The sequence below is a fragment of the Lactuca virosa genome, chromosome 5 (assembly GCF_052849685.1).
Source record: "Lactuca virosa cultivar CGN04683 chromosome 5, Lactuca_virosa_CGN04683_v6, whole genome shotgun sequence".
NCBI classification, from domain to species: Eukaryota; Viridiplantae; Streptophyta; class Magnoliopsida; order Asterales; family Asteraceae; genus Lactuca; species Lactuca virosa.
The window spans coordinates 172,574,886-172,600,946 of NC_136430.1; the positions used below are offsets into that span (position 1 = coordinate 172,574,886).

Here is a 26,061-nt window from a genome sequence, read left to right on the forward strand (position 1 = left end):
AAGGCTAGTGGGAGTATAGTTAGCTTTTTGGTATTGTATGTGGATGACATACTACTCATAGGAAATGACATCCCAACTCTGCAGTAAGTGAAGTCCTGGCTTGGGAAGTGTTTCGCTATGAAGGACCTTGGTGAAGCCGCCTATATCCTAGGGATAAGGATTTTGAGAGACAGGAGTAAAAGACTAATTGGACTTAGTCAGAGCACCTATGTGGATAAAGTGTTGAAAAGGTTCAACATGCAGAACTCCAAGAAAGATGAGTTACCGATCCAGCGTAACGCCGGACTGAGTAAGACTCAGAGACCAAGTACTGAGGCTGAGATAGCAGAGATGAGTCGAGTTCCGTATGCTTCCGCTGTAGGCTCGATCATGTATGCTATTACTTGATGTGGCATTTTCATTGAGCATGGTCAGCAGATATCAGGGGAATCCTGGCAAGGATCACTGGACTGCGGTAAAGAACATTCTCAAGTACCTACGGAGGACTAAGGACTGGGTCCTTACACTCGGTGGGAGTGATGACTTGAGAGTAGTAGGGTATAGTAATGCTAGCTTCCAGACTGATAGGGATAATTTCCGCTCTCAGTCAGGTTGGGTCTTTACCTTAAACGGAGGAGCAATTTCTTGGAAAAGTTCCAAGCAGGAGACAGTGGCTGATTCAACTTGCGAATCAGAGTATATAGCGGCAAGCGAGGCAGCAAAGGAGGCTATATGGCTAAAGAACTTCATTGGAGACATTGGAGTTGTACCAGCTATAAAGGAGCCTATGGATATTTTATGTGACAACAATAGTGCGGTTGCCTTAGCCAAGGAACCGAGAGATCATGGCAGATCCATACACATTGACAGAAAATATCACTTCATCAGACATCGAATAGAAGAAGGACTCCTCATGGCAAAGAGGGTATCATCAGATGAGAACCCAGCAGATCCCCTCACGAAGGGACTGAGTAGGGTTAAGCATCTCCAACATGCGAGGCGCATAGGGCTGAAGAATGATATTAGTTTTAGTAGTTAGATAGCTTTGAAATTTGTAAAGTGTAATTGACATTTGATGATGAATAAAAGTTGTTGTTTATTTATGAGTAATGTGTTGCTATCTTTTGTCAATCGTTTACTATCATTTCATTTTGCATGTTTTGACTTCCAGAATAATTATGTTATGGTTTTTCATATTATTCAAATCTCCACAGTCGGTCATATGTTGGAAGTAGATATGAATCAAGACTGTCATGAAGTTGGTTGTAGATGTCTAAGATGTTGGACATAGCAAAGAGTTGCTACAACACTCATGAGTGCTCATAAGTTCTGAGTATTGGATTCAACCCACGCTCACTTGTATCACTTCATGGAATTTATATCGAGTGATCGTGAGACGGTAATATCATATAAATCTTCAAACCTAGAGATATGAGTTGTTGCCTATGAGTTGGTTATGCATTGATTGTACGAAAACGCATTGGTAACTCGATGTTATAAAACGTGCCTTTGTGTATGATTCAACAAGTAGTAGAACAAGCATATGAGTCGAAGTTTATCTGTTCCTTCTTGTATTAGAAGCGATATCTGGGCCCCTCGATGATTTTGTTGTGACCTATGTACCGGGCCCGGTCAGAACTAAATTGATGTGTTCAATTAAGTTCTATGTCAAACAAATCGGAAATCGGGAAATAAACTGTTGGACAATAAGTAAGACATTGTTCCATGTATTTGTCCGGCTGATATCTAGAACAGAGGATTATATGATCCCTTATCTAAAATGGTGCTTCATAGTTCAACAAAGTTTTAAGAGCTACAATTGTCGGTCGGTTCCTGAAGTCATAATTGCAACTATAGTTATTAGACTTATCCAAGTGGGAGACTGTTGGATAAGGTGTCTAATTCCATAACTATATTTGAGATGTACTTGACCCGGCCCGGCATGGTCCATTTGGGCTGCACTTCACCCGAACAATTTATATGGATAATCTTTTGAGAATAGTGTAAGTTATGATTTATTATAAGTTCTAATATATTAATATGAAATCATATTATTTAATTAGTATTGATCTAAAATTAATTTAGAATTAATTTGGTGATCAAAAGTGTGACTAATTAAATATGGACTCTTGTATTTACATAGTGTGGGCTAATGCTTATTTAGAACGGGCTAGGCTTGCATGGTAAGTCCATGGAGCTTTAACCCATGGATCTCATGGAAATGAAAAGTCATGGGTATTAGGGTTTACACGGATGTAACCCTAATCCACCACACTATATAAATGATTCCTTGGCACTTGAAATGATACTAGTTTTTGTGTGAGAACTAAGGGTGGCCGATTTCTAGAAGTGTTATACTATTCTCTCAAGTTTCCAAGGTTTGTGGTGATTTGTGAATTCCATTTGAGGCATTCACATTATTGGTGCTAGGCTCTCAAACTCAAAGCAATCAACCACTACTAAAAGGTATGTAACTCTACTAGTTTATTATGTTTCAAAGTTCCCCATGCCATGCTAGTTAGGTTATGAACCTTGGAAAAGCAAATTTGCATGTATCTTATTCTTAGTAAAACATAGATCCAAGGTTTCTAGGGTTGCATGTACACCATAGGAGTGTTATAATGCTCAAAACCCATCAGAGTGCTCATATCCAAACTTAAATACAACATGCCAAAGATCAAAACATACCCAAGAATCCTCCTCCCATAAGCTTCTTAGATTCTCCAAGACTCTCCCTAATTCAAGTATGGATCCTGTGCTTTTAGTAGTACGGGCCCAATACTACCTTCCACACCTATCCACACCTTCCTCAAGGATCATCCCGAATCCTCTAAGTCACATTCTCAAACCAATGCAACAAAACTCACTAAACCGCACCTATAAACTCGTTGAAACATATCCTAGGCTCTCCTAGGTTCCCGACCTCACCTAGCCCTCAGATGTTGAAGGACTCCCACCAATGTCAACTAGCTTCCTCATGAATATAGTCACATGAAAAAGAGATCAGATAATCCTTTGAGTAAAAGACTCAACCCTATAACGGTTGAACTCAAACAAGAGCTGCACAATAGGGTCAAATCCGTCACTCTATGATTATTTAACATGTGTCACATGTGACTTAGCATATTCACATAGCAGTCAATTCACATCACTAAGAGTCCCACAAAGCACAAAGCAAGCAGCATTCAGGAACGGAGAATCCTAATTGTAAATTTTATAAAGGTTGGTAAATGACGATTTACCAATTCCATCAGATAAGAAATGATATTAAGTGAAATTCCTAGGTCTTTTTTTAGATTCATTGAAACTATTCAATGACATGTTTAATCTCAGATTATGCTCTTCTATTTGTGACTGGGATACCGAGGATCACAAACAAGATATGAATAACCATGCAAATGTGCTTGGTAACCTCACTGTCATTTATCATCCCAATTGATGCGCGGGTAAACCACACACACTCCATCAACAATGATAATTTATGAGATACCCATTACAACTTTTTATTGGTCCCTATTAGTTTGTTGCTTCACTAACGACTTATAAAGTGTAATGTGTAATTTCATGGGTTACCATACTAATTCACATTTTTTTAAAGTAACTAGATTTGGGATTTTAAATAAAATGTTCTAGTATTTTAATAACATTATACTTTTAATGAGATTTAGTTGTCCTATCAAGTCCGTTCTGCTAACGACCCTCCACCAATCAAGGAAGCAGTTGGTGATAGTTGACATCCATTCAACTACCATTTTATAGGCAGTTTCCTTATACTCCCCTTATATACCGGCTTCGTGAATGAGGCATACTAGCGACTTGATTGACTTGATCTTATACATATAGTAATTAACATTTAATATTATATATAAAGTGTATTTTAAAACTTTTCAAAACACTAGGTTATAATTTAAATTTTGAAAATTAATAAACAGTTAATTTAAATTTAAAAACAAACCAAATGATTTAATATTTATCTATTAATTTAACAATTAATTAAATTAAATCAAATAAGGATTAACTAATTAATCAAATAATTTAATCTTAATTCTAACCCTCTAATTTTCGAAAAATTATGGTGTAAGAGTTATCCAATTTTATAATAATCATTTTTAATCAAATTAAATTAACAATTATGTAAGATGGGAAACCCTAACAACCTAGCCATTTTCGAAAACTTGTGGAGGAAGGCTAGGGTTTCAAAACCATAACCCTAAATTTTGAAATCAAGGGGAAGGGACTAGGGTTACGAAAAACCCTAACCCTAGTCGGAATTCTTGGCTTTTAGGGTTTAATTTCTATAAACCCTAATTGATCAAATTCAACAATTATAGCAATTCAATTAAAAACAAACCAAACGCTCTGATACCACTGATATGATTTAAGTAAAACAAATAAACTAAAACCCTTAATTTACATGCAACCTAAAGATCTATGTTTTCACTATTGAACCTATAACTAAGAACATCAAAGAAGAAACCATGGGTATATTTCGAAAATCGTAATAGGGTTTAGGTTTACATACCTTATTGTTATTGTAGCATATAATAAGAATCCTTCACTTGTAGATCTCTTGGAAACAAGCACCACCATTGTCGTGCATCTAATAGCTCACACTCAAACTAGCAAGTTGGAGGCTTAAGAGAGATGAGAAGGGGAAAGTAAGAATTTCGGCTATCCCTTTGGGAGAAGGAGTGGCTGAAATTAGGAGGCCTTAGGGTCTTTATATAGTGGTACAAGAAAACCCTAGATAACCCTGATTGGAATATTAAATTAATATTTCAAATCTGGTATTTATCTCATTTCTTATTTATCCATATGGTATATTTTAGAAACCCTAGATAGGGATGTCAAAAACCCTTGTGGGATCTCGTTCCCGTGGGACCCCGATACCGTATGGGACTAATTTTTAAAAAAAATTCGGGAGCGGGAGCGGGGGCGGGATTAAACCCCGTTTATTTTCGGGATCGGGGTCGGGAGTAGGCATTTCCGTCCCGTACTCCCGCGGGGGCCCGTTTGTATATTGATATAAAAAATATTTAATATAATATATATATATATATATATATATATATATATATATATATATATATATATATATATATAGAAAATAGATTATCTAGTTTTAGGGTTTCCTACTTTCCTTTTCCTTCCGCAATCCTACTTCACGCATACGGCTTCATCCTTCAAGTCGACTTCTCTCTTCCCCTCTATAGAAAATTCCCAATTTCTTGACTGTACTCTCTAGTAATCACGTCTTCTTCTCCGTCTTAACTCTTCACGGTTCACAAATTACACTCTCTGAGTCACTGACTCACATCCCCTCTATTGCAATCGAACGAGTCGGCGACAAGAGTACAAGACCACGAACGGAACGTTGACATAGTACCGCTCGACTTCACCTATCGCCGCCTGCCAGTCGCCGTCTACTTGCCGACGACATACCTTCCTCCGCCAGCGCCAGTGAATAGTTCTTCTTGTCTCTGACATCAAGCACTCTTTTTTCTGTGACGGTTTTGGTAATTTCTTATTTGGTCCAATTCAAACGAGACAATGATTTCTTTTCCAGTTCAGTTTTCTAATTTGTATGATTGTCGATTTTATGGTTTCTTTTCTAAATTAAGACTATGATTTCTGGATTGATTTCTATTGATAGTTTGCTTATTTCGATTCTGATTTCTTTTATGATTTTTGAATTGAAATTAGATTTTAGTTGTAGTGAGTTAATTTCTGAATTGATTTATACTGAATTGATATTGGATTTAACTTGCTGTAAATTGATTTCTGAATTGTTATTGTATTTAAGTTGCTGTGAAAGATTGTTGTGATAATTTTCAGTTTAGCTATCTTGATGTTTGCTATGATGTTGGTGTGATTTAAATTTTGATGTTTGTTGAGAATTAATTTATGAAAAGTAGTTTTTTTTTAAAACCCACAATTACCATTTTTTAGAAAAAAATCAATTTTAAGCCCATAAACGGGGGCGGGATCGGGGGCAATAGAGGTGTCCGGGGGCGGGAGCGGGGACAACAGTTGATTTCGGGGGCGGGGCGGGGGCATCTATTTCCGCCCCCGTTTGGTCCTGTTGACATCCCTAACCCTAGAATATCCCCTCAAAACCGTCCACCCCTAGGGTTAGAAGGTTATGGAGCCTTTTGTTCAACTATTGAACAACTGCACTTTAGACCCTACACTTTTAATTAATTTTATTATTCTCAAAATTAGTTCCAATTAATTTCTTATCAATTATTAATTATATAATAGCTTTTATAATTAATATATTATTTTCATAATACATTAATAAACTTTTTATATTAACTTATTAATCACATAATATATTAATCTCTCTCTCTCTCTAAAAGTCATCATGTCCAATTGCTAGGTTTGAGGGCAACCAAAAAGGACTATGTTGCTATCAATTCAAGTATATATCAATTATAGTTATGGGCTTAGACACCTAATCCAACAGTTGGGTCAAGCCCAATTGAAGAAGATTTGTTGAAAGATTTGTCTATTGATGAGGATGACAAAATCATAGTTGATGAAGATGAAGACGAAGAAGATGATGATAAACCAATTTCCTTAATTCTCAATAAAGGGAATCCTTAAGTCATTGATGAATCGAAATGTGGATGGATGACATCATCCTTCTCACTGGTGAAAGTTATGCTCCTCGGTTCTCATTCAAACCCCTTGCTGATATTATTGAAAATTAGGATATTCCTAACTCTCCAAATGGTCTATGGATACAACCACTTGATACACATCCTTTTGATTGTCCTATTACTGAGCTCCTTGGTAGAGAAAGACAAAGGTTGATAGATTACCAACACCAATGGTATCAAGGAGTGAACGTTGTTTGGTCATCTAAACAAATCAACATATTCAATGAAATCAAAGTCTGATCTTTCAACACGTTCAATACTTCTTCAAGAGAGCTAATGGTGAAAAAGGCAATGTTACCCAAACAAACTTTCCATTCATGAACCATGCTGATGTATTGTCTCTTGGGAAATGGTACGAGAACAATAGATCCACTAATAACAAGTTCCAGGAACCATACTTGGTAATTAGAGAATATGGTTAGTTGCTGATTTTAGCAGGATTGATGGGGAGTTTTATGACAAATGGAAACAAATTTCCCTTATTCCCGATCCAGATATCTCTCTTGACAACATTGAAAAGATAAGTTACAGATTGACCAACAATCCAAAAATTGGATTGGTTTTCGACAGAAGGGTTTAGAAAATGCTTCTTCAAGACTTCGTGAAAAGCATCTCTTCTCAAACTACTTAGTCTTTGGTTTTATTATGCTGGAAATCGCTCCGGCACATCCAAAGTCAAAGATCAATTCCTTCTCGAGCTAAAATGACTTCCTGGTGTTAGAAAGTTATGGCAAAAGTGTTTGTCGTTTGTGGATATAGAATGAAGAGATCTTCAGTTACGTGTCACTTAGGACGAGATTGTTGAAACACAAGTGTTCCTAGCAGAATGTGGATTGATGAGATACAATCTGAAGTCATTTAGCCATTAGCAGTTTGAAGATCACGCCATCAATCTTTACGGCTGTTATCCACTATCCACTATCTTGTAGTTTATTTATGGCATGTCCTAGTAAGGATCATTTTTGTAAAATAAATTTATTTTGGAAAAAACATTACAAACCACACAAATCTATTTTGTTATTTACAATATCAACGCACATTAACTTTTATCCATTTTAAACAATGCGACTTATAAAATTCGTAAATTATTGTTGTTTCTATATGGTTAAGTTAGTTGTAATATATGTGACTTAATGAAAATGGATAAAATTCGAGGATAAATTAATTAACAATTAAAATATCTTATCTTACTATTCATATAAAAAAGACATTTCTTTAAATAAAATTTAACAAAAAGTATTCACTTTGAGATTTTCACCATCTTTGTTGGTTTGGGTCCGTTGTTGTCCAATGAACGGTTGAGTACGTGACTACGCAACGCAACTTCAATACAATTTCCCCAAATCTTCAAATTACTTCACCCTACGCATACATCCGACGGGGAAAAGGTTTATACACAAAAAGATTCAGCTTTTTCATTGGAAAACATAAAAGGGTTTTGCGAATTTACACAAATAAAAAGCTTCGATCTTTTTCGCTCTAGGGTTGTATCGTCATCGCTTTCGAATTTTTATCGAGATCGAATTCCTCAGTATTTTTGTTCGATTTGATTCACATTAGGGTTCATTGCATTCCATTCGAATTCTTTTATTGGTTTCGAATTTCTTATGTGCATGAGAATGCTTTCGGGCTTTTGATGTAAAACATTTGCTCTTGGAGAGAAGTCCAGCCTGAGCTCTAATAGAGTTTTGCTACCGATCTTTCCATCTTCGGTCAGACATAACTTTTTGTTGTAATTTAGAGCTGAGGGTCCTACGAAAGCTGTTCGATCTGAGTTTTTTTGTATCTGTATTTAATTTTAATCTCCCATTCCTGGGGTAAAAGTCGGAAATTTAGCTTAATTTGATTACAAGCGGAAAAGAGAATGGCTGCTTCAGGAATGGATTATGGCCGGGAAGGTGGTGGTGCAGGAACAATTCTTACACCAGCGAGGTTTGTATGGCCTTACGGGGGAAGAAGTGTATACTTAAGCGGTTCTTTTACAGGGTAAGATTTCAATCCTACTTTTTTGCACACCAAGTGTTTGTGATATTGCCTCATTGAATAGTTGAATACCCCCAAACTTTCTTTGATCGGTGTCATCTGCATTTCCTGAAGGTGGTCTGAGCACTGGCCAATGACCCCCGTTGAGGGATGCCCTACTGTGTTTCAAACCATATGCAGCTTACCACCTGGTTACCATCAGGTTAGCTCTTCCATACTTGAAACATTTAGGGTTCTTTGTTCTCAAGATTAATAACTTAATCTTCATACTTCATAGTATAAATTCATTGTTGATGGTGAATGGAGGCATGATGAACACCAACCTTTTGTAACTGGTAATTATGGTGTTGTGAATACCATACTCTTAGCTAGGGAGCCAGACTTCACTCCTTCAGTCTTGACCCCACATACAACTTCTGGTTCAAGCATGGATGTTGACAATGAGGTCTTTCAGAGAGTGGTAAGAAATAGCATAAATAGTTGCTGAAACCTTTCATCATTCTCTTTGTCAACTATAAAATCTTTCATCACATAATTATTTCCACTTATTTTCTATAGGAGTCTTTTGATTTGTTATCTTAAAGCAAGGAAATTGTTTTATTGCAGGTTAGGGTTTCAGATTGTACATCACATGACCCGTTGACAAGGATATCAGATGCTGACCTGGCAGTATCCCGTCAAAGGATTTCTGTATTCCTGTCTACACATATGGCATATGAACTGCTCCCTGAGTCTGGCAAGGTCTGATTAAGAATCTTGGTATTCTATAAAGTTTATATCATTTTGAAGATTTATTTTTTTTACATTCTTTTTCTTATTTGTCTTGTTCTCAGGTTATTGCCTTAGATGTTGAATTGCCTGTAAAGCAAGCATTTCATATCCTTTTTGAGCAGGTATGTATGACCCTTGTATACTTGAATCTTTATATAGAATTTTCATCATAATTATTCTTTTATATGTACGATTTTTTTCAGGGAATTTCAACAGCTCCTCTTTGGGACTTCAGCAAGGGTCAGTTTGTTGGTGTTTTAAGTGCACTGGATTTTATTTTAATTATGCGAGAGGTAAGTTGAAGGCGAATCCAAGACTATTTATTTGTTTTGAGGTCTGGAATTGGATCTTTTTCAATCAGAAATATAACTTATCAAGATGACTATATATAATTTTAATTTATGGTATTCTTGATTAAAAAAATGGCTGATTTCTGATTTAATTCTTTTGCAGCTTGGTAATCATGGATCCAATCTAACAGAGGAAGAACTTGAGACACATACAATATCTGCTTGGAAAGAAGCAAAGTTATATCTAAGCAAACAAACTATTGATCAGGGTAAAATATTTTCTAAAAAACTAGTTCGGGTGAGTATTTCTTTTGGACATTTTTACCCTTGTTTGTGATAACAAGAGCTGTTCCTTATGTATTTGTACATATCAATCAATTCAGGTGGGACCCGATGAAAACTTAAAAGATGTGACATTGAAGATACTGCAAAATCGTGTAGCTACAGTTCCTGTAACTCATTCATTCTCAGATGATGGTTCATATCCACAACTATTATATCTTGCTTCGCTTTCTGAAATATTAAAACGTAAGATTTTATTTGTTTATTTATTTATTTTTTGGGTTATGTTACTAATTGCATCTTGCTAATTCAGTTGTTTGCAGATACTTTAGACATTCTACAAGCTCATTGCCTATATTGCAACTTCCAATTTGTACACTTCCTTTAGGAACATGGGTTCCAAAAATTGGAGAAACAAATAGACAACCATTAGCAATTTTGAAACCGAATTCTTCTCTAAGTTCAGCACTAAATTTGTTTGTGCAAGGTGTGTGTTTTAGTTATAGGGTTGAGGGTATATTCGTCATTTTAACTATGTTCAGGTTTTATACATTTTCTATCTTCTTTTTTGCAGCTGAAGTTAGCTCAATTCCTATTGTTGATGATAATGACTCGTTGTTGGATGTATACTCTCGAAGGTAAAACATTAATATTTACTTTTTTTTTTTTTTTGAGTTTAAACTTTAAAATTGTTTTTATCGAATTAATTTTTTTTTACAGTGATATTACTGCTTTGGCAAAAGATAAAATTTATACGCATATTAACCTTGAAGAAATGACTATTCATCAGGCAAGTAAACATATTTCAATTTTGTTTATAAAAATAAAAAATTAAACTAAAATTAAATTCGGTAATCTCAGGCTTTGCAGCTGGGACAAGAACCTTATGCTTCTCATGGTGGGACCCCACAAAGATGCCACATGTGTCTACGCTCAGATTCTCTGCATAAAGTCATGGAAAGATTAGCAAAACCAGGTAAATAGTAAATATTATATAAAGTTTTTTATGTGGATAAATTATAAGGAAAATACATGAGAGGGCAAAATTGACATTGTGAGTTTTTTCGGGTCAGGGGTAAGACGGGTTGTGATTGTGGAGGCTGGAAGCAAGCGGGTAGAAGGAATCATTTCGCTAGGCGACATATTCAGGTTCCTGCTAAGCTAATGGATACAACAGTATCAGTATCAGCAAGAGTAACAGTAATTGTTTCACAATTCTTTGAAGCATATGATTGCGATTTGGCCTCGCGTTTTGATAAAGTGTATCAGTGTAAAGAGCAAAGGCATGTAAATCTTGATTGTGTTTTATATGTGACTCGACTCAAGCCTATGTGCTCTTGTTGTTTTGCCACGTGGCAACTAGTTTTATTTGACATTTTTTTTTTAATTGTGGTTTTTGAATGGTGTTTGTATTTTAATTATTGTAGTATTTATAACAGTTTTGCAATGGTTAATTTTAGGTATAAATAATAAAAAGAAAGATTGGTGTTCTAAAATATGTGGCTTTTTTATTATGTGTTCATTTTTGTAGTTTTTATTTTATTTTACTTTTGTGAAACTTATTTCAGTCGGTAAGTCTTTTTAGCAAAATAATTCAAACTTATAATTAAAAATTAATTAAAAGATTTAGGGGGTGATTAGGACTGTTTTACAAAATAACTTATTGGCTTTAAAAAAATCAATCAATAAGTCTAAAAAACTGTTTGGCTATTGATAAGTGTTTTTAAAGTGACTTTTTGATATGTTTTAAAGTGGAGGTTTCTAAAAGACAAAATTGTATAATTTTGTGGATATGGTTTGTCAAAAATTGAGATTTTGGTTTAAAATGTTTTGGAGTTGTATCAAAGCTCTAAAAAGTTTATTTTGTTGCGAGTCTAGTCTAAAATTTTTGAAACTTTTTATAATGGTGGACTTGGCCTTGATATTTTTCTTTTATAATTTTTTAAATTATTTTACATTTTTCTAATTAAAAAAAAACAAGACAAAAAGAAACACCTCACTTACCCCACGTACTCATTCCCTATCAACACCTTATATTCTCTTCCATTTAATTAGGTATCGGAACACCCTCACTAGATACCAACACCATCGTCGGACATCACCTCCACCATCGGACACCACAAAACAGTCATTTTTTTCAGATCTGCAAGCTCAAACATGAACAAACGATTTTTCTGCAAACTCAAGTTTTCCAAAACACTCAAACAACAACAAAATTACTCAAGAACAAGATATTTCAGCAAACTTGGTTTTTTTAGATCTCGAGAACAAAAATACATTTTCCAAATTTGCAAAATCAAAAACCCTAAAATTATCCAGATCTTTAAACAAAAACTCTAAAAACTCAATTTTCTAATATGAAAACTCAACTTTCCAAATCCTCAAAACCTCATTGTTTAATATCTTATTTGCAGAAGAAAAGGAAAAAGGTTGTCCGACGAGAAACCTCTCGTCTTCGAAAACCCTTTGTAGTTGCCATCCTTCGTTTTTCATATGTTTGTCGTGAGGATTTAGGGTGATAGCTTTGGTCGTCATTCAGCGAGAATAAGATAGAGAAATAGGGTGACAGGATTTGAAAAGCGAGGGTTTCGAAAAACTATAAGGGCGACGACGCTAGGGTTTTTGCAAACGTTGGCACCCCGCCGGAGAAGGAGAGAGACGGACAGTGTGTCACAAAACCTCCGTCAGAGCTATGGTGTAAAAAACGGATATCGCCGGTACGTGGCGATGATTTCGTGAAGATCCATCGAAACCCCTAAATGGTGGTGTCACCAAACCTCCATCAATCCACCGGTTGATACGATCTCCGGTCAAAATGGTGGTGTCAGTGGTGGTTGTTCATTGTGAGAGAAAACGAACTGAGAAAGTGTAACATCCATAAAATTCATAAAAGTTTAAAACTTTTTCAAACATCCAAAAGCCATTAGTTATTACAAAATGTTTTCAAAATAGTTTCATATCATAGAATCCAAGAAATCAAAGTCATAAAATGTGAGAAGGTGCACGATCAAGCCTTCGCCTTCCCACGATCATCCGATGTACCTGAAACAAAATCCACAACTGTAAGCCAGAAGCTTAGTGAGTTCCCCCAAAATACCAACGCCATACAAACCAGAACAATATCATAACGAACAGTATGCAAACAGAGTCTTCGGTATGACTGGACCGCCGTCGCCGAGCCTTCAGTCTATCTGGCCCACTCTCAGAACCTTCAACATGTCTGGTCCGGCCCTACCGGGCCTTCATCCTGTCTGGACCGTTCTCCGGGACTTCGGTCTGACTGGTACGCCCTGATAGGCCTTCAGTCTATCCGGGCCGCCCTGGGTCTGTTGGCCTAGAGCACAAAGCAGGACCGCCTCAACCCACTCACAAACACAATCAACACATATATATCAAACGCTAGCTAGCATGTACAGACAGTCATACAGATCTAGCAGATCACTAATCATAACATCATCCTATATACCAGGATACATATCTAACAAATCACTAAATATAACATCATCCTATAACCAGTATACAATCCAAAAAGGGTCGGCCTTGGTGCCTTAGACCTTGTTGATATAGTGAGAAGAACTCACCTCACAATGTCGAACTGAACTGAAAACCTCTGACTGCTGACTCACTGAAAATCCTGAACTATCACGATAAACGAACACTAATCAACAGTTGGAATATCAATCTTGGCTAAGGGCCCAAACATAGGGTAATAGTTCATTTTATCATTTCCTTAAGTTGGGCCAAGGCCCAACTCCAATTCCTTAATCCAAGAGCCCAATATACAAGGCCCATAATTGGCCCAATTTTCCAAATTGGGCCCAACTCTCTAATTGGGCCTCATCCTAATATCCACTTCCAAAATTGGCCCAAAACACTTCTACTCAGAAAGCCCAATAAGAGTCTAAGTCACTCGGCCTAAAGGTGGCCCAAATCCGAAGCCCAATTCGCAAAAACCCATCAGAGGGCGTATGTGAGCCTCGCGTTGACTGGAAAACGGGGATGTTGACTGCGTACGCGGGGCGTACCCTCTCTGTTCTCAAAACTCAAATAAGTGCTTAATGGCTTAAGCACTTAAGCCCAATTTCTAGATCCATCGACCAAATGTGTCTTAGCACCATAAAGTCTCGAACTTTAAGACTTTTAACGTCTAGAAAGTCCTTAATGCAATGTCTTAATCCATTAAGACCTTTTCTACCACTTGCATGGAACACTTCTAGCCATTGGGACCTCATTTTTATCACTTAGAACCCTTCCTAGGGTCTGAAAGGACAGCTTAACACGTCCAAAACATAACATGCACAATATTGGGACTTTTTTGGGACAAGAAAGGTGTCATAAAGCTATCAAGGCAAGATCTACATCATATAAGCATAAAGGCAGAGGCTTTTTACCTCCTGGAGCTTCTAGAGGACAAGATAACCTCAGATCTTCAAGCTTGCCTCACTTCTCCAACACTTTGATGCAACTTCTTCTTCTTCAACTACTCAAAACACATACTTTTAGCTCATACGCTCAAGAGAGAGGTTAGGGATTGGAGAAAACAGCTAAAAACTATGGAGGCTGGAATGGTAGAGGGTTATGAACTCATAAGGATACTTATATAGACGTGAGTACGCCCAACGTACACAAGTGTACGCCCAGCGTACTAGGGTGCGCCTAGTACGCTCAGTGTACCCTTCCGTACGCTTAGCGTACTCCCCCTGATCCAAAGTTGCAACTTTTGCCATTAGGGCATCTCATGGTGTGACAACCGTCAATTTTGGTCAAGCAAAGTCAAACAAAGTCAACCAAGTCAACACAACTAGCATTAAGATTTCAAGACAAAGGCTAGGTTTCCTAATGTACGACTTGCAATTATAATACAAAGTATATATATATATATATATATATATATATATATATATATATATATATATATATATATATATATATATATATATATATATATATAAACTATCTTTATCTCAAATCTCTCCCAAACCTCTCTCTATATCTCAAATCTCTCACAAATCTCTCTCTCTCTCTCTCTCTCTATATATATATATATATATATATATATATATATATATATATATATATATATATATATATATATATATATATATATATATATCAAATCTCTCACAAATCTCCCTTGATAACAAAAATAACACTTCTCACCCCGGAACACTTCTCACTTCGGAACCTTCTGACTCTGGAGCACCTTCTGAGCCCGAAACCTTCTGACTCCGGAACATCTTCTGACTTCGAAACTTCTGATTGGCTTCAGAACCCTCTCACTCCGGAATATTCCACAACTTCGAAATAATTAGCCACATCGGACAATCTCGCATCTCAGACCTTCGCATCTCGGAAGGTTGTGCACTTCGGAACCGAAACAACTCGGAAGGCTGCTGACTTTGCACACACCCACTACGAAACTCCTGATTGACTCCGGACCCCTCGCAACTTCGGACCTTACTCTGGATTTTTTATCATTTCGGACTTTCCTTCATTTTAAGGGATTTGACGTTGGGATTTTCATCAAACTCATATTTTCCACATCTTAGACCCTATAAACTCATATTTAATGCCCATCTTGAAGCTTTATTATATATAAAACACATTTGCATAAAATAATATCTAAGATTATAAAGATATTATATTATCTTAATCATAAAGTATTAGCACAAGTGGTTCTCCCATCTTTTCTCAAGGCACCTTTATGTCACTTCTCCTATCCTCCATTGGTCAATTCATTGTCCCCATCATAACTCCTCCCATCCACTTGCTTCACTTCTTCCTTATAACCCACGATTCACAAGTTTATTCTTCATTTTCACCATTTCTTCCATAAATTCACATTTCTCTCCAAGAATAACTCTCACTCTCTCTCTAGCAAGGACTTTTTCCAAGATTGTTCTTGAATCTTTTTGGTAAGCATTTTCCTTCAACTCCTAATATCTCTATACTAATCTTAAAACTCTTACCCACATATTCATGTATTAATGTCCATAGGACCATCAAATCTTCAAGTATTTTTCAAGTGTTCTTAACTTGAAACTCCTCATCAACAACCTCCCACTCGTCAAGAAAACGCATAAGGTGAGTTCACACCCCTTTATTTTTCGAAATTTTCCAAGTTTTAGGGGGGGGGGATACAAGTAAAATTTGTTTAATAATCTAAGTTATTATACAAACTTCTTCTTCAAATTGTGCAAAAGTATTATTTACATGAAATAAGGCTATTTCATTATTTTTGTGAGATTTGATTTAAAATACATTATTTTAAACATATAAGGTTAGTTTGACCTAAAAATCACAAAAAGGTAAAAATAAGTTTTTACACAACTATACTTCACTATCCGCCGTTTGTGACGCTAAAATTGAGCGGGCAAAAAAGGGTTAGTTCAGTTTGAAATCGACGATTCGTTCCGTTTTTTCAAAGAAAAAGGGGTAGTTAAGAGCATCAATTTCGCCTTTTATATCTTATAGAAAAGAGAGGAAGTCTAGCGTCGGTCCTAAAAGGAAGATGCTTTGGGGCATTCGGTAACTACCTAGTATGCTCTACTCTCTCCCACCTTTAAGGACTCACGACAAGAGAGCGATGAGTCTGTTCCCTCAATCCCACTAAAAGAAAACTCAATGCAAAACCGCTCGGGACCCATCCTCCAATGGGGCCCTTCTCTCAATTGTCAATCCTAACATGGAGCTACATTTCTTTTTTTTTTTATTTAGCGTAAGTAGAATTAACATAAGTAGTTTAAGTAGTAGCACGTTACCACCCTGAAAATAAAACCCTAGGGGGAATCGTCATCTTTTTCCCGCTTTCACTTTCGATTGCGAAGGGCTTTTTTCCGGTTTTCAATTCCTCTCCGGCGAGGTTTGAACTTCGCGTGGTGGGAAGGCCTTCACGATTCATATCTTCCCGTCCAGCAAAGAAAGTGAAGGGGCGCAGACAGTGAGTTGGAGGACGCTGCAGAACCGCGTGATTGATCCATCTGCGCTATTCCCTAATCGGACAATTCCTAACGCATAAGAGGGATGCTAATAAGTTGACAGCTTAGGCATGGCTTCAATAGCGAAAGAAGTTCTTTCTGGTTTAAATCAAGAAAGACAATGAATTTACGAGATCTTGATCCGTTCAGTGCCTTCACTTGTGAACAACATGGACCCATTCTGTTGATTGCTTCTCTGCCCCAGCTCTAACAAACTGGTTTTTCTTTCTCACAGAATTAGGGAAATCATTAGATTCTTTTTCCTTCTTTCGGTAACATATACCGAGATAGGCTGGGAAATTCCCCTTCGATAGACAGGTGGCAACTTGACCTCTAAGTAAGGACAGGAACGCCCGTGCCCAATCAAACACCACAATCATGAAAAGCACCTGAACCGAGACCTAAAGCTGAACCGCTGAAGGAACCTCTTTCTGTTGTTAAAGCAAGTACGCTTTTCAAGCTTTTTCCTTACTCTTACTAAAGCAGACACACGCAAAACTCTCTATTTGGCTTTTCACTGAAAGCAATATGTCTAAACATAAGGTAGGTGCTTTCACGACTCACTAAACGGGGGATCAAAATCTTTGCGCAGTAGAGGCGGAGGACGAAGCGAATGTAGAGGACACAACATATCCAGGGAAGGAAGATGGACTGGACTCACTCTCATTCATGGCATGGGCAAAAACAGCCCTAATGACTTTCAGTGAAGATATGGTTATACGGGGAAGTCAGTTACAAAGTCTATGTTCGTATGCTATCACTCCTATCGCCTTCTTTTTGATAGTCGTAAGCTAGAGCCCCTATGGTATGGTGGCATCAAAAGCTAACCATTAGGTTCGTATTGCCAATGTCAAAAACTAGAAAAAATGGACATTTTTATACTAAAAACCCATTTATTAGTGCTAGATACAAAATATTTGTTACTTATGAATATCTAAGTATACTAGCCCCTATATGTGTAAATATATGTATATATGGGTACGAAAAATTTAATTACCATAATAAACTATATAAGTATAGTTTATGAACCTTTAACATTGTTGTAACATGCTGAGCAAAGGGTATAATTATATAAAAATACATATATAAATAATTTATACTATTTTATCATCCGGGAAAAAGGGATAATTACACATACAAAGGTTTTTCATTACAATAATACGTAAACTCGTTGAATCAATTTTTGTGAGACATTTGTCTTCACCGTACCTAGCAGAGTACCTACTAAAGTCCTGAATTATAACCAGAATCTCCAATAGAGAGAGTGTGACACTTGTGTATAGATTTATATGGGATTGACAATCTCGCACCCTAGTTGTTAGCTACGGTTAGACCGACAGGTTTGGGGTGACAAATGTCATTAACATTATGATGCTTGAAGAATGTCGCAGCAGGCCATCTAGGTCATAACACGGTTATCAGAAACTCCCATGGGAAACAACGACACATTTAGTCTATGGAAAACTTTCATTCAAACGGTTTTGTATAATAATAAAACTGGATGTTACTATTTTAAGTATGGAAATACTTGTACATTTCGGTTTTAGATTTCTAAGACTACATTTTGTTTTTAAGGAAAATATTGGATTTTCTGGAACTAAACACTATCATTTTACAAGGAAAGGTTTACAATTTCTCATACAAACTCTTATGAACTCACCAACTTAATTGTTGACACTTTTTTTCAAACCACTTGTATTATCAGGAAACCACTAAAATAGGTAACAACAAGCTTTTGAGGATGAGACGCTAAGGCGTCAGTCAAATATTTTATCATCATATTGTAGTTGATTTCAAAACATGTAAATCATACAACAATGTAACTATTTCAATTATAGTTATGATGGTTGTGTTTGCTTTGGTCACTATTATACTCTATGTTATGATATAATACATGAAAGTCATCCACCCCCAGACGTTTCCGCCATGCAAGTTTGGGGGTGTGACACATGGCTCCACCCTTCCATCCCCAATGACAAAAACAACAAGGATAATAATCAAGGGAGGATTCGGAAATACCTGCAGATTCCGGGATGTTACAACTCTCCCCCACCTGACCTAGACTTAGTCCTCGAAGTCTGCTGCAGTAAACAGATCTGGATAATGCTCCCGCATCTCGGCCTCCGGCTCCCAAGTCCACTCGGATCATCTCCGATGTTGCCACTGTACCTTTACTAAAGGTATCTCCTTGTTACGCAGAACCTTTATCTTCCTTTCCAAGACAGCCACCGACTGATCAACATAATCCAGGTGTTCGTCAACCTAAATGTCATACAATGGCACTACTGCATCCTCGTCGAATATGCACTTCCGTAACTGTGAGACGTGGAAAGTGTTGTGAATCTGACTGAGCTCCTCCGGAAGATCCAGTCTATACGCCACCTTGCCAACCCTGGCAATAATCTGGAATGGCCCAATGTATCGGGGACCCAAATTTCCCCTATTCCTGAAACGGATCACACCCTTCCAGGGTGAGACATTCAGTAACACCATGTCATCGACCTGAAACTCCAACTCAGATCGCCGATCGGCGGCGTCACTCTTCTGCCGACTCTGAGCAGTCTGCAACCGCTGCATGATCTACTGTATCATCTCGGTAGTCTGCAGGACTACCTCGGTATGACCCATCACCATGTGACCAACCTCGCCCCAACAGACAGGGGTACAACATCTCCGTCCATACAACAGCTCAAAAAGTGGAGCACCAATGCTGGAGTGAAAACTGTTGTTGTAGGAGAACTCTGCAAGGGGTAGGTAGGAGTCCCAGCTCCCACCAAAATTAGTGACGTAGGCCCTAAACATATCCTCGAGGGTCTGAATGGTCTGCTCGCTCTGGACGACTGTCTGCGGATGGTAAGCGGTGCTAAAATGCACTTTTGTGCCCAGTTCCTCATGGAACTTATGCCAGAAACGGGAGGTAAATCGAACATCACGGTCTGAGACAATAGAGACCGGCACCGTATGGTGAGCAACGATCTCGCGGATATATACATTGGCCAACTTTTCGGCCGATGAACTCTCCCGAATGGCCAGGAATTGGGCGCTCTTGGTCAATCGATCCACGACGACCCATATAGCATCATATCCCTTCGCCGTCTTTGGCAACTTGGTGATAAAGTCCATCGTGATCTGCTCCCATTTCCACATGGGAACCTCTGCAGCTTTCCATGCGGCCCTTGGTGCTCGGCCTTGACCATCCTGCATGTCAGTCACCTCTCGACGTACCAAACGATCTCTCTCTCTTCATGCATGGCTACTAGTAGCTCAAACTTAGATCCCGGTACATCTTGGTGGCCACCGGGTGAATAGAGAAGTGAGACTTATGAGCCTCCTCTAGTACAATCTGTCTGACCCCACCAGACATTGGAACCCACACCCGACCGCAACAGGTCAACAACCCACGGCTGTCTTGCACAAATCGGGTGATCTCACCTCTAATCCTCTCAAGCTTCCTGTCCTGCAGTACACCCTTAGCCTGAGCTTCCCTGATCAAGCCCACAAGTGGAGAATCCACTGATATCCTCATATACGACGCCGAAACTGAAGATCCAGCCGACTTACGGCGCAGGGCGTCTGTCACCACGTTCGCTTTACCAGGATGGTAAATGGTCTCGCAGTCATAATCCTTTACTACGTCCAGCCACCTGTGCTACCTCATGTTTAGGTTTGGCTGATCCGTGATATGCCTCAAGCTCTTGTGGTCCGTGTATATGGTACAACGGACCCCGTAGAGGTAATGTCTCCAGATCTTGAGGGCGAACATCATCGCTCCTGACTCAAGATCGTGCGTGGGATATCTCGTCTCATGCGGCTTCAACTGCCGTGACGCATAGGCTATCACTCGTCCTCTCTACATGAGGACCGCTCCCATTCCTGTGATAGATGCATCACAGAAAACCACAAATTCCTCAACTCCCTCTAGGAGAGTCAAGATTGGAGCCTCGCAAAGTCATTGTTGGAGGGTCTCAAAGGCTATCTGTTGCTCAGGGCCCCACCAGAAATCCACCCCCTTCCTTGTTAGACGAGTGAGGGGTACTGCAATCTTGGATAAATCCTGAATGAATCTCTGGTAGTACCCTGCCAATCCTAGAAAACTCCTGATATCCGAGGGGGATTTTGGAACCTCCCACTGCATAACCGCCTCGATCTTGGTCGGATCAACCAAAATCCCCTCCTGGTTAACAATATGTCCAAGGAACTGAACCACTCGCAACCAAAACTCACATTTCGAGAACTTGGCATAAAACCCTTTTCGCCTTAAAACTCCCTGTATCTCGTGGAGATGCTCCTCATGCTGCTCTCTGGTCTTGGACTACACCAAAATGTCATCTATGAATACGATAACCGAGCGATCGAGCATCGGTCTGCATACCCGATTCATCAGGTCCATGAATACAGCCGGCGCGTTAGTGAGCCCAAACGACATCACCATGAAATCGTAATGTCCATAACGAGTCCGGAATGCGGTCTTCTCCACATCCTCCTCCCTCACTCTGACCTGATGGTACTCGGTCCTCAAGTTTATCTTGGAGTACGATTATGCTTCTTGTAGCTGATCAAATAGATCATCAATTCGTGGAAGTGGATAACGGTTTTTCACTGTCAGTTTGTTCAACTCCTGATAATCAATGCACATCCGGTGTGAACCATCCTTATTCTTGATGAAGTGCATCGACGCTCCCCACAGAGAACTGCTCGGACGGATGAACTGCTTGCCTAGCAGTTCCTGCAGCTGAGATGACAACTCCTGTATCTCTGGTGGTGCCAATCGGTACGACGCCTTAGCAATAGGGGCAGCACCTGACACAAGGTCGATCCTGAACTCGACCTACCTCTCAGGAGGCACTCCGGGTAACTCCTTCAGAAACACATCAGCGAATTCTCTGACGATTGGAACCTCTGAAACCGAGACTTGATCCCCAACCCGCGTATCCACCACATACGCCAGATAACCTGCACACATGTGTTGAATATACTGTCAAGCCCTGGCGGCTGAACAGAACCTGAAACCCAACCTGGTTCCCTCGTCGTAGATAACCAGTTCTCCCCCACTTGGGGTTCGAACTACCACATGCTGACCTTCGCAGTCGATCATGGCATCGAAATGACTCAGCCAGTCTATACCCACTATAACGCAAACATCCCCCATGGGAATCGAAATCAAGTCAATCGGGAAGGATACCCCGAAGATCTCCAGAACGCAGCCTCGATAGACTTAAGAAGCAGAAATCCCGTGTTCTTTGGCGATGGAGACTCGCAACGGACACTCTAACTCTCCTAGGGGCAAACCGAACTCCCTACTAAAAGATCGCGAGACAAAAGACCGACTCGCCCCCGAGTCAAACAATACCAGAGTAGGTAAGGAGTTCACTAAGAACGTACCTAACATAGGTATAACAGATATGAGCATAAAATAAATATAATCAACAAGATAAGGAATAGAAACATACCAGCCACCACATCTGGTGTTGTCCTGGCCTTCTCGGCTGTGAGCTGGAAGGCGTGTACCCGAGCCCTCAGGGGCTCTACCCTGCCCTGGCTCCCATCGTTGATCCTCAATGTAGCTGTACGGGAGCCTGCGTTGGCTTAGCGGAAAGCAACAGACAGTTGGTCTTCACATGACCAATCTGATTGGAGTGGTAACAAATCCTCATATCCTGAACCGGGGCTAACTGGCGGCAATCCCTCCCAAAGTGCCCCTCCTTTCCACACTTGCAACACAAACCACTAGATCGACAAACTCCCGAATGACCCTTCCCGTACTTCCCACAAGTGTGACCGCACTGACCTCCAAACCTAGAATCAGCGGTCTTGGACCGTTTCGGCGTCGGCTGCGATTGTGTCGGGAACTTGGACAGGCATAATGGTCTTTTGTCCTTATAGGAATTAGTCTTAGTCTAAGGACTTGTCGTTTTGAGTTTTTACCTTGGTTTTTTATTAAGGCTTTTAGTGAATTGATAGTGCGAGGAGTTTCGGTATCAACAACTTTAGTTCGTGTTTTCCCTGATAGCTGATTGAGGTGAGTTTTCCTCACTATACTCGTGGGTCGAAGGCACCAATGTTGGCCCACTCGGTCGTGTTATGTATCCTGGTATATAGGATGTTGCTATGTTGTAGTAACCTGTTATATTGGTAGATCTCTATAATTACATGTACTTGCTGATTTTGTTTATTTGTTGCATACGTCAACATGTTGGTGGTTGGGTTGAGGCGGGAGGCCAACAAACCCAAGGTGGGTGGGTTGAGGTGGTATTGATTCATGTGGTAGACCAATAAACTCGGGATGGTTGAGTTGAGGTTATAAGCCAACAAACTCTGGATGGTTGGGTTGATGCAATATGCCAACAAACCCTGGATGGTTGGGTTGAGGCCAGGGGCTAACAACCCTATATGCATGTATTACAATTGTTATTGTATTTTTGTGTAGAGTACTTTGGGGGAATTCACCAAGCTTTGGGTTACAATTTGATTTCATGGTTTCAGGTATATCAGATGATCGGGGCAAGGCGAATACGTGATTGTGCACATCATCCTTGGATATTTTGTTGATAAATGATTTTGGGAGACTCTGATTTATGACTATGTCTTTTTGGAAACAACGACTTGAATGATTTATGAATTATTAAATGATTTAAAAATGAAAATTTTGTCATGATTTTTGGGATGTTAAAGTTGAATAGACTACAATTTTAGTGTAAAAAACTATAAATAAACTTAGAAATTTCTTAGTGGATTCAAGGGTTAAGGAATGTTTATTAGCACTTTAAAAAACTTATATAGGAAAGAAGGAAGTACCTTGATTCTTGGATCTTGGATGCTTATTCGGGGTGACTCACGTGGGAATTTAGGTGAGTTCCTCACTGCATGGCATTGATGTTTTACATGCTTTCTTTAGATCGTGTGAGTATTAGGAAATGTATGATTAACACTGGATGATATAGTTTGTATTGATTGTATATGATGTGTTTGGGTTGAAGGCTAAAAGTCCAAGCCAACTAAATGAAGGCCATCATGCTGAGTCAGGCTGACCGATGGCCATCGTGCCGAATCAGAGGACCGAAGGCAGAGACGCAGAGTCCGTGGGGACCGAACACGGAGACGCCAAGTCCATGGACTGAAGGCAGTAATGTCAAGTCCTTATTAGATGATAGTTTATTGATGTGTTCTTAAACTTGCATGTATTGTGTGGTAATGTTTGTTTATCTAATACATATGTCTAGCTTATTACTTGATGGCATTCTAGATGTATATGTATGGTAGGAGTAAAATATATTACCTTGATGTGATGTTGTGTTGGAATTCACTAAGCTTCGTTATTACCCTTTTCCTCTTAAAACTATTGTTTCAGGATTTGCAGGTTCTATTAAAGGGGAAGGGCATAGCTTGACTGTACACATGACGCAACTTGATGATTATTCATAAACATGGGATTTGTATAGACTTTATTTCCGCCATTTTAATTGTTGATTTATGAAACATAATAGAAGTCATTATTATGGATGTATTTAATTAAACTTAATGGTTTTTAGTTAAGTAATGAAAACGATTGGGATTTTATATTAAATAAATGATTTTTTTAAATGTTCAAATTTATTCTAATTTTTGGGATGTTACAAGTTGGTATCAGAGCACGACTTGGGTAAATCAGACACGTATAAGCGTGTTTGAACTCAAGTTTGCGACTCGAAAAAAGTTTTCTTAAAAAGTTAAAAAAAAAAGACGAAGAAAAGGGACAGTTTAGAAACAAGGATCGAATACCCAATGTGTACAGTCAGCCAAAGTTGAAGGAAAAAAATTAAATTGTTTGATGTGGTTTATTGCTTTGTATGACATAGGTTGTATGTGTGCTTGATAGCCTGGATTTTTTACATGTTATGTTGGATGTCTGTTATGTGTGCTATTTAAATTTCGTGCTAGTATGATAGGTTGTTAAATGAATGCTTTAGGTGGTATGTAATAGGAACTAAATAGACTTAGAATGTTTGCTTTAGTCTAGTGTGCAACTCTTATTTGAGTCCAATCGTTTTCATGCGAAATCTTTTATTCGATTGATTATTTAGTTTTGCAGTGTATACGACTGTGTATTTACAAGACGACACGTCAGAACAGGTGGAGACTCCATGTGATTTAGAGTAGCTGAGTGAATGTGATCCAGGCTGATCTAGGAAAATAAAGCGAATGCCAGTATAGATTGGGTATGATATAATTGCTTGTTAGACAGGGTGCTTAAATGTTGCATGCTTTGTGCTAGGAGAACTCTATCACTACTAGAATATATGTCTTTAATGACACATGGACCACGACACACAGTGATTTATGATATGCAAAAGTGTGTGTCCTAAAAATAATGTCATCTCTCCCAAAATTTGAAGGATTTAGCACACACATTTTTACGTGTCCTAAAATTAGTGTCGCAAAAAACCGAGGGCGGCCATGATAAAACGTGTGTCATGTACATCATGTTGTTTTATATTTTTTTTAACAAAACGCGTGTCTATGAATTCTTCATCACAAAATCGGACTATAGGGCTGTAACATCCATACATTTTCATAAAATTTCATAAAATTTTAAACTTTCCAAAACAACCATTTTCTATAGAATTGTTTACAAAAACCGTTGTTCCCAAAACATTATTTAAAAATCAGAATCGCTTTCAACATAGTTTTCAAAACATTCACATTATTAGTGTTTCCCTCAAATCATAAGTGCAAAACGCGAGGATGTGTACGGTCACGTCTTCACCTTGCCACGATCCACTGAAGTACGTGAAACCATAAACCAAAACTGTAAGCACGAAGCTTAGTGAGTTCCCCCAAAGTACCAACACCCAACCTGATAATGTGATGCCCGTGTTTCTAGGCTAGGCATTAATGTTGATATAATAGTATAGGTTAACATTTGTGACTCATTTTGAACAAATGAAAAGTAATTATGTGAATTCTATGTGTTTTATGTGTTTTATACTTAATTACTAGGAGTTAATTAATTAAGAATAAAAATGAGCGTCGAAAATAAATATTAGATAAAGTCGATATCTATTAAGAAAGTTGTAATGGTCGTGACAAGGATTACAGATATATAAAAGAATGTCGAAATCCGAGTTATAACGAAGAAGT

At 38.4% G+C, this 26,061-nt stretch overlaps 1 protein-coding gene across 1 annotated transcript; it reads left to right on the top strand.

Annotated features, from left to right (window-relative positions):
* The first annotated feature begins 7,905 nt into the window (after positions 1-7,905).
* On the top strand, positions 7,906-11,463 carry SNF4 (sucrose nonfermenting-like protein). The gene is made up of 13 exons (XM_079052473.1): positions 7,906-8,627; positions 8,739-8,826; positions 8,902-9,084; positions 9,231-9,365; positions 9,458-9,517; positions 9,599-9,688; positions 9,849-9,983; positions 10,069-10,213; positions 10,281-10,454; positions 10,542-10,605; positions 10,688-10,757; positions 10,829-10,943; positions 11,041-11,463. Exons 1-13 carry the CDS (start codon positions 8,506-8,508, stop codon positions 11,130-11,132), a joined length of 1,473 nt encoding a protein of 490 aa, XP_078908599.1. The 5' UTR covers positions 7,906-8,505; the 3' UTR covers positions 11,133-11,463.
* Positions 11,464-26,061: the final 14,598 nt, after the last annotated feature.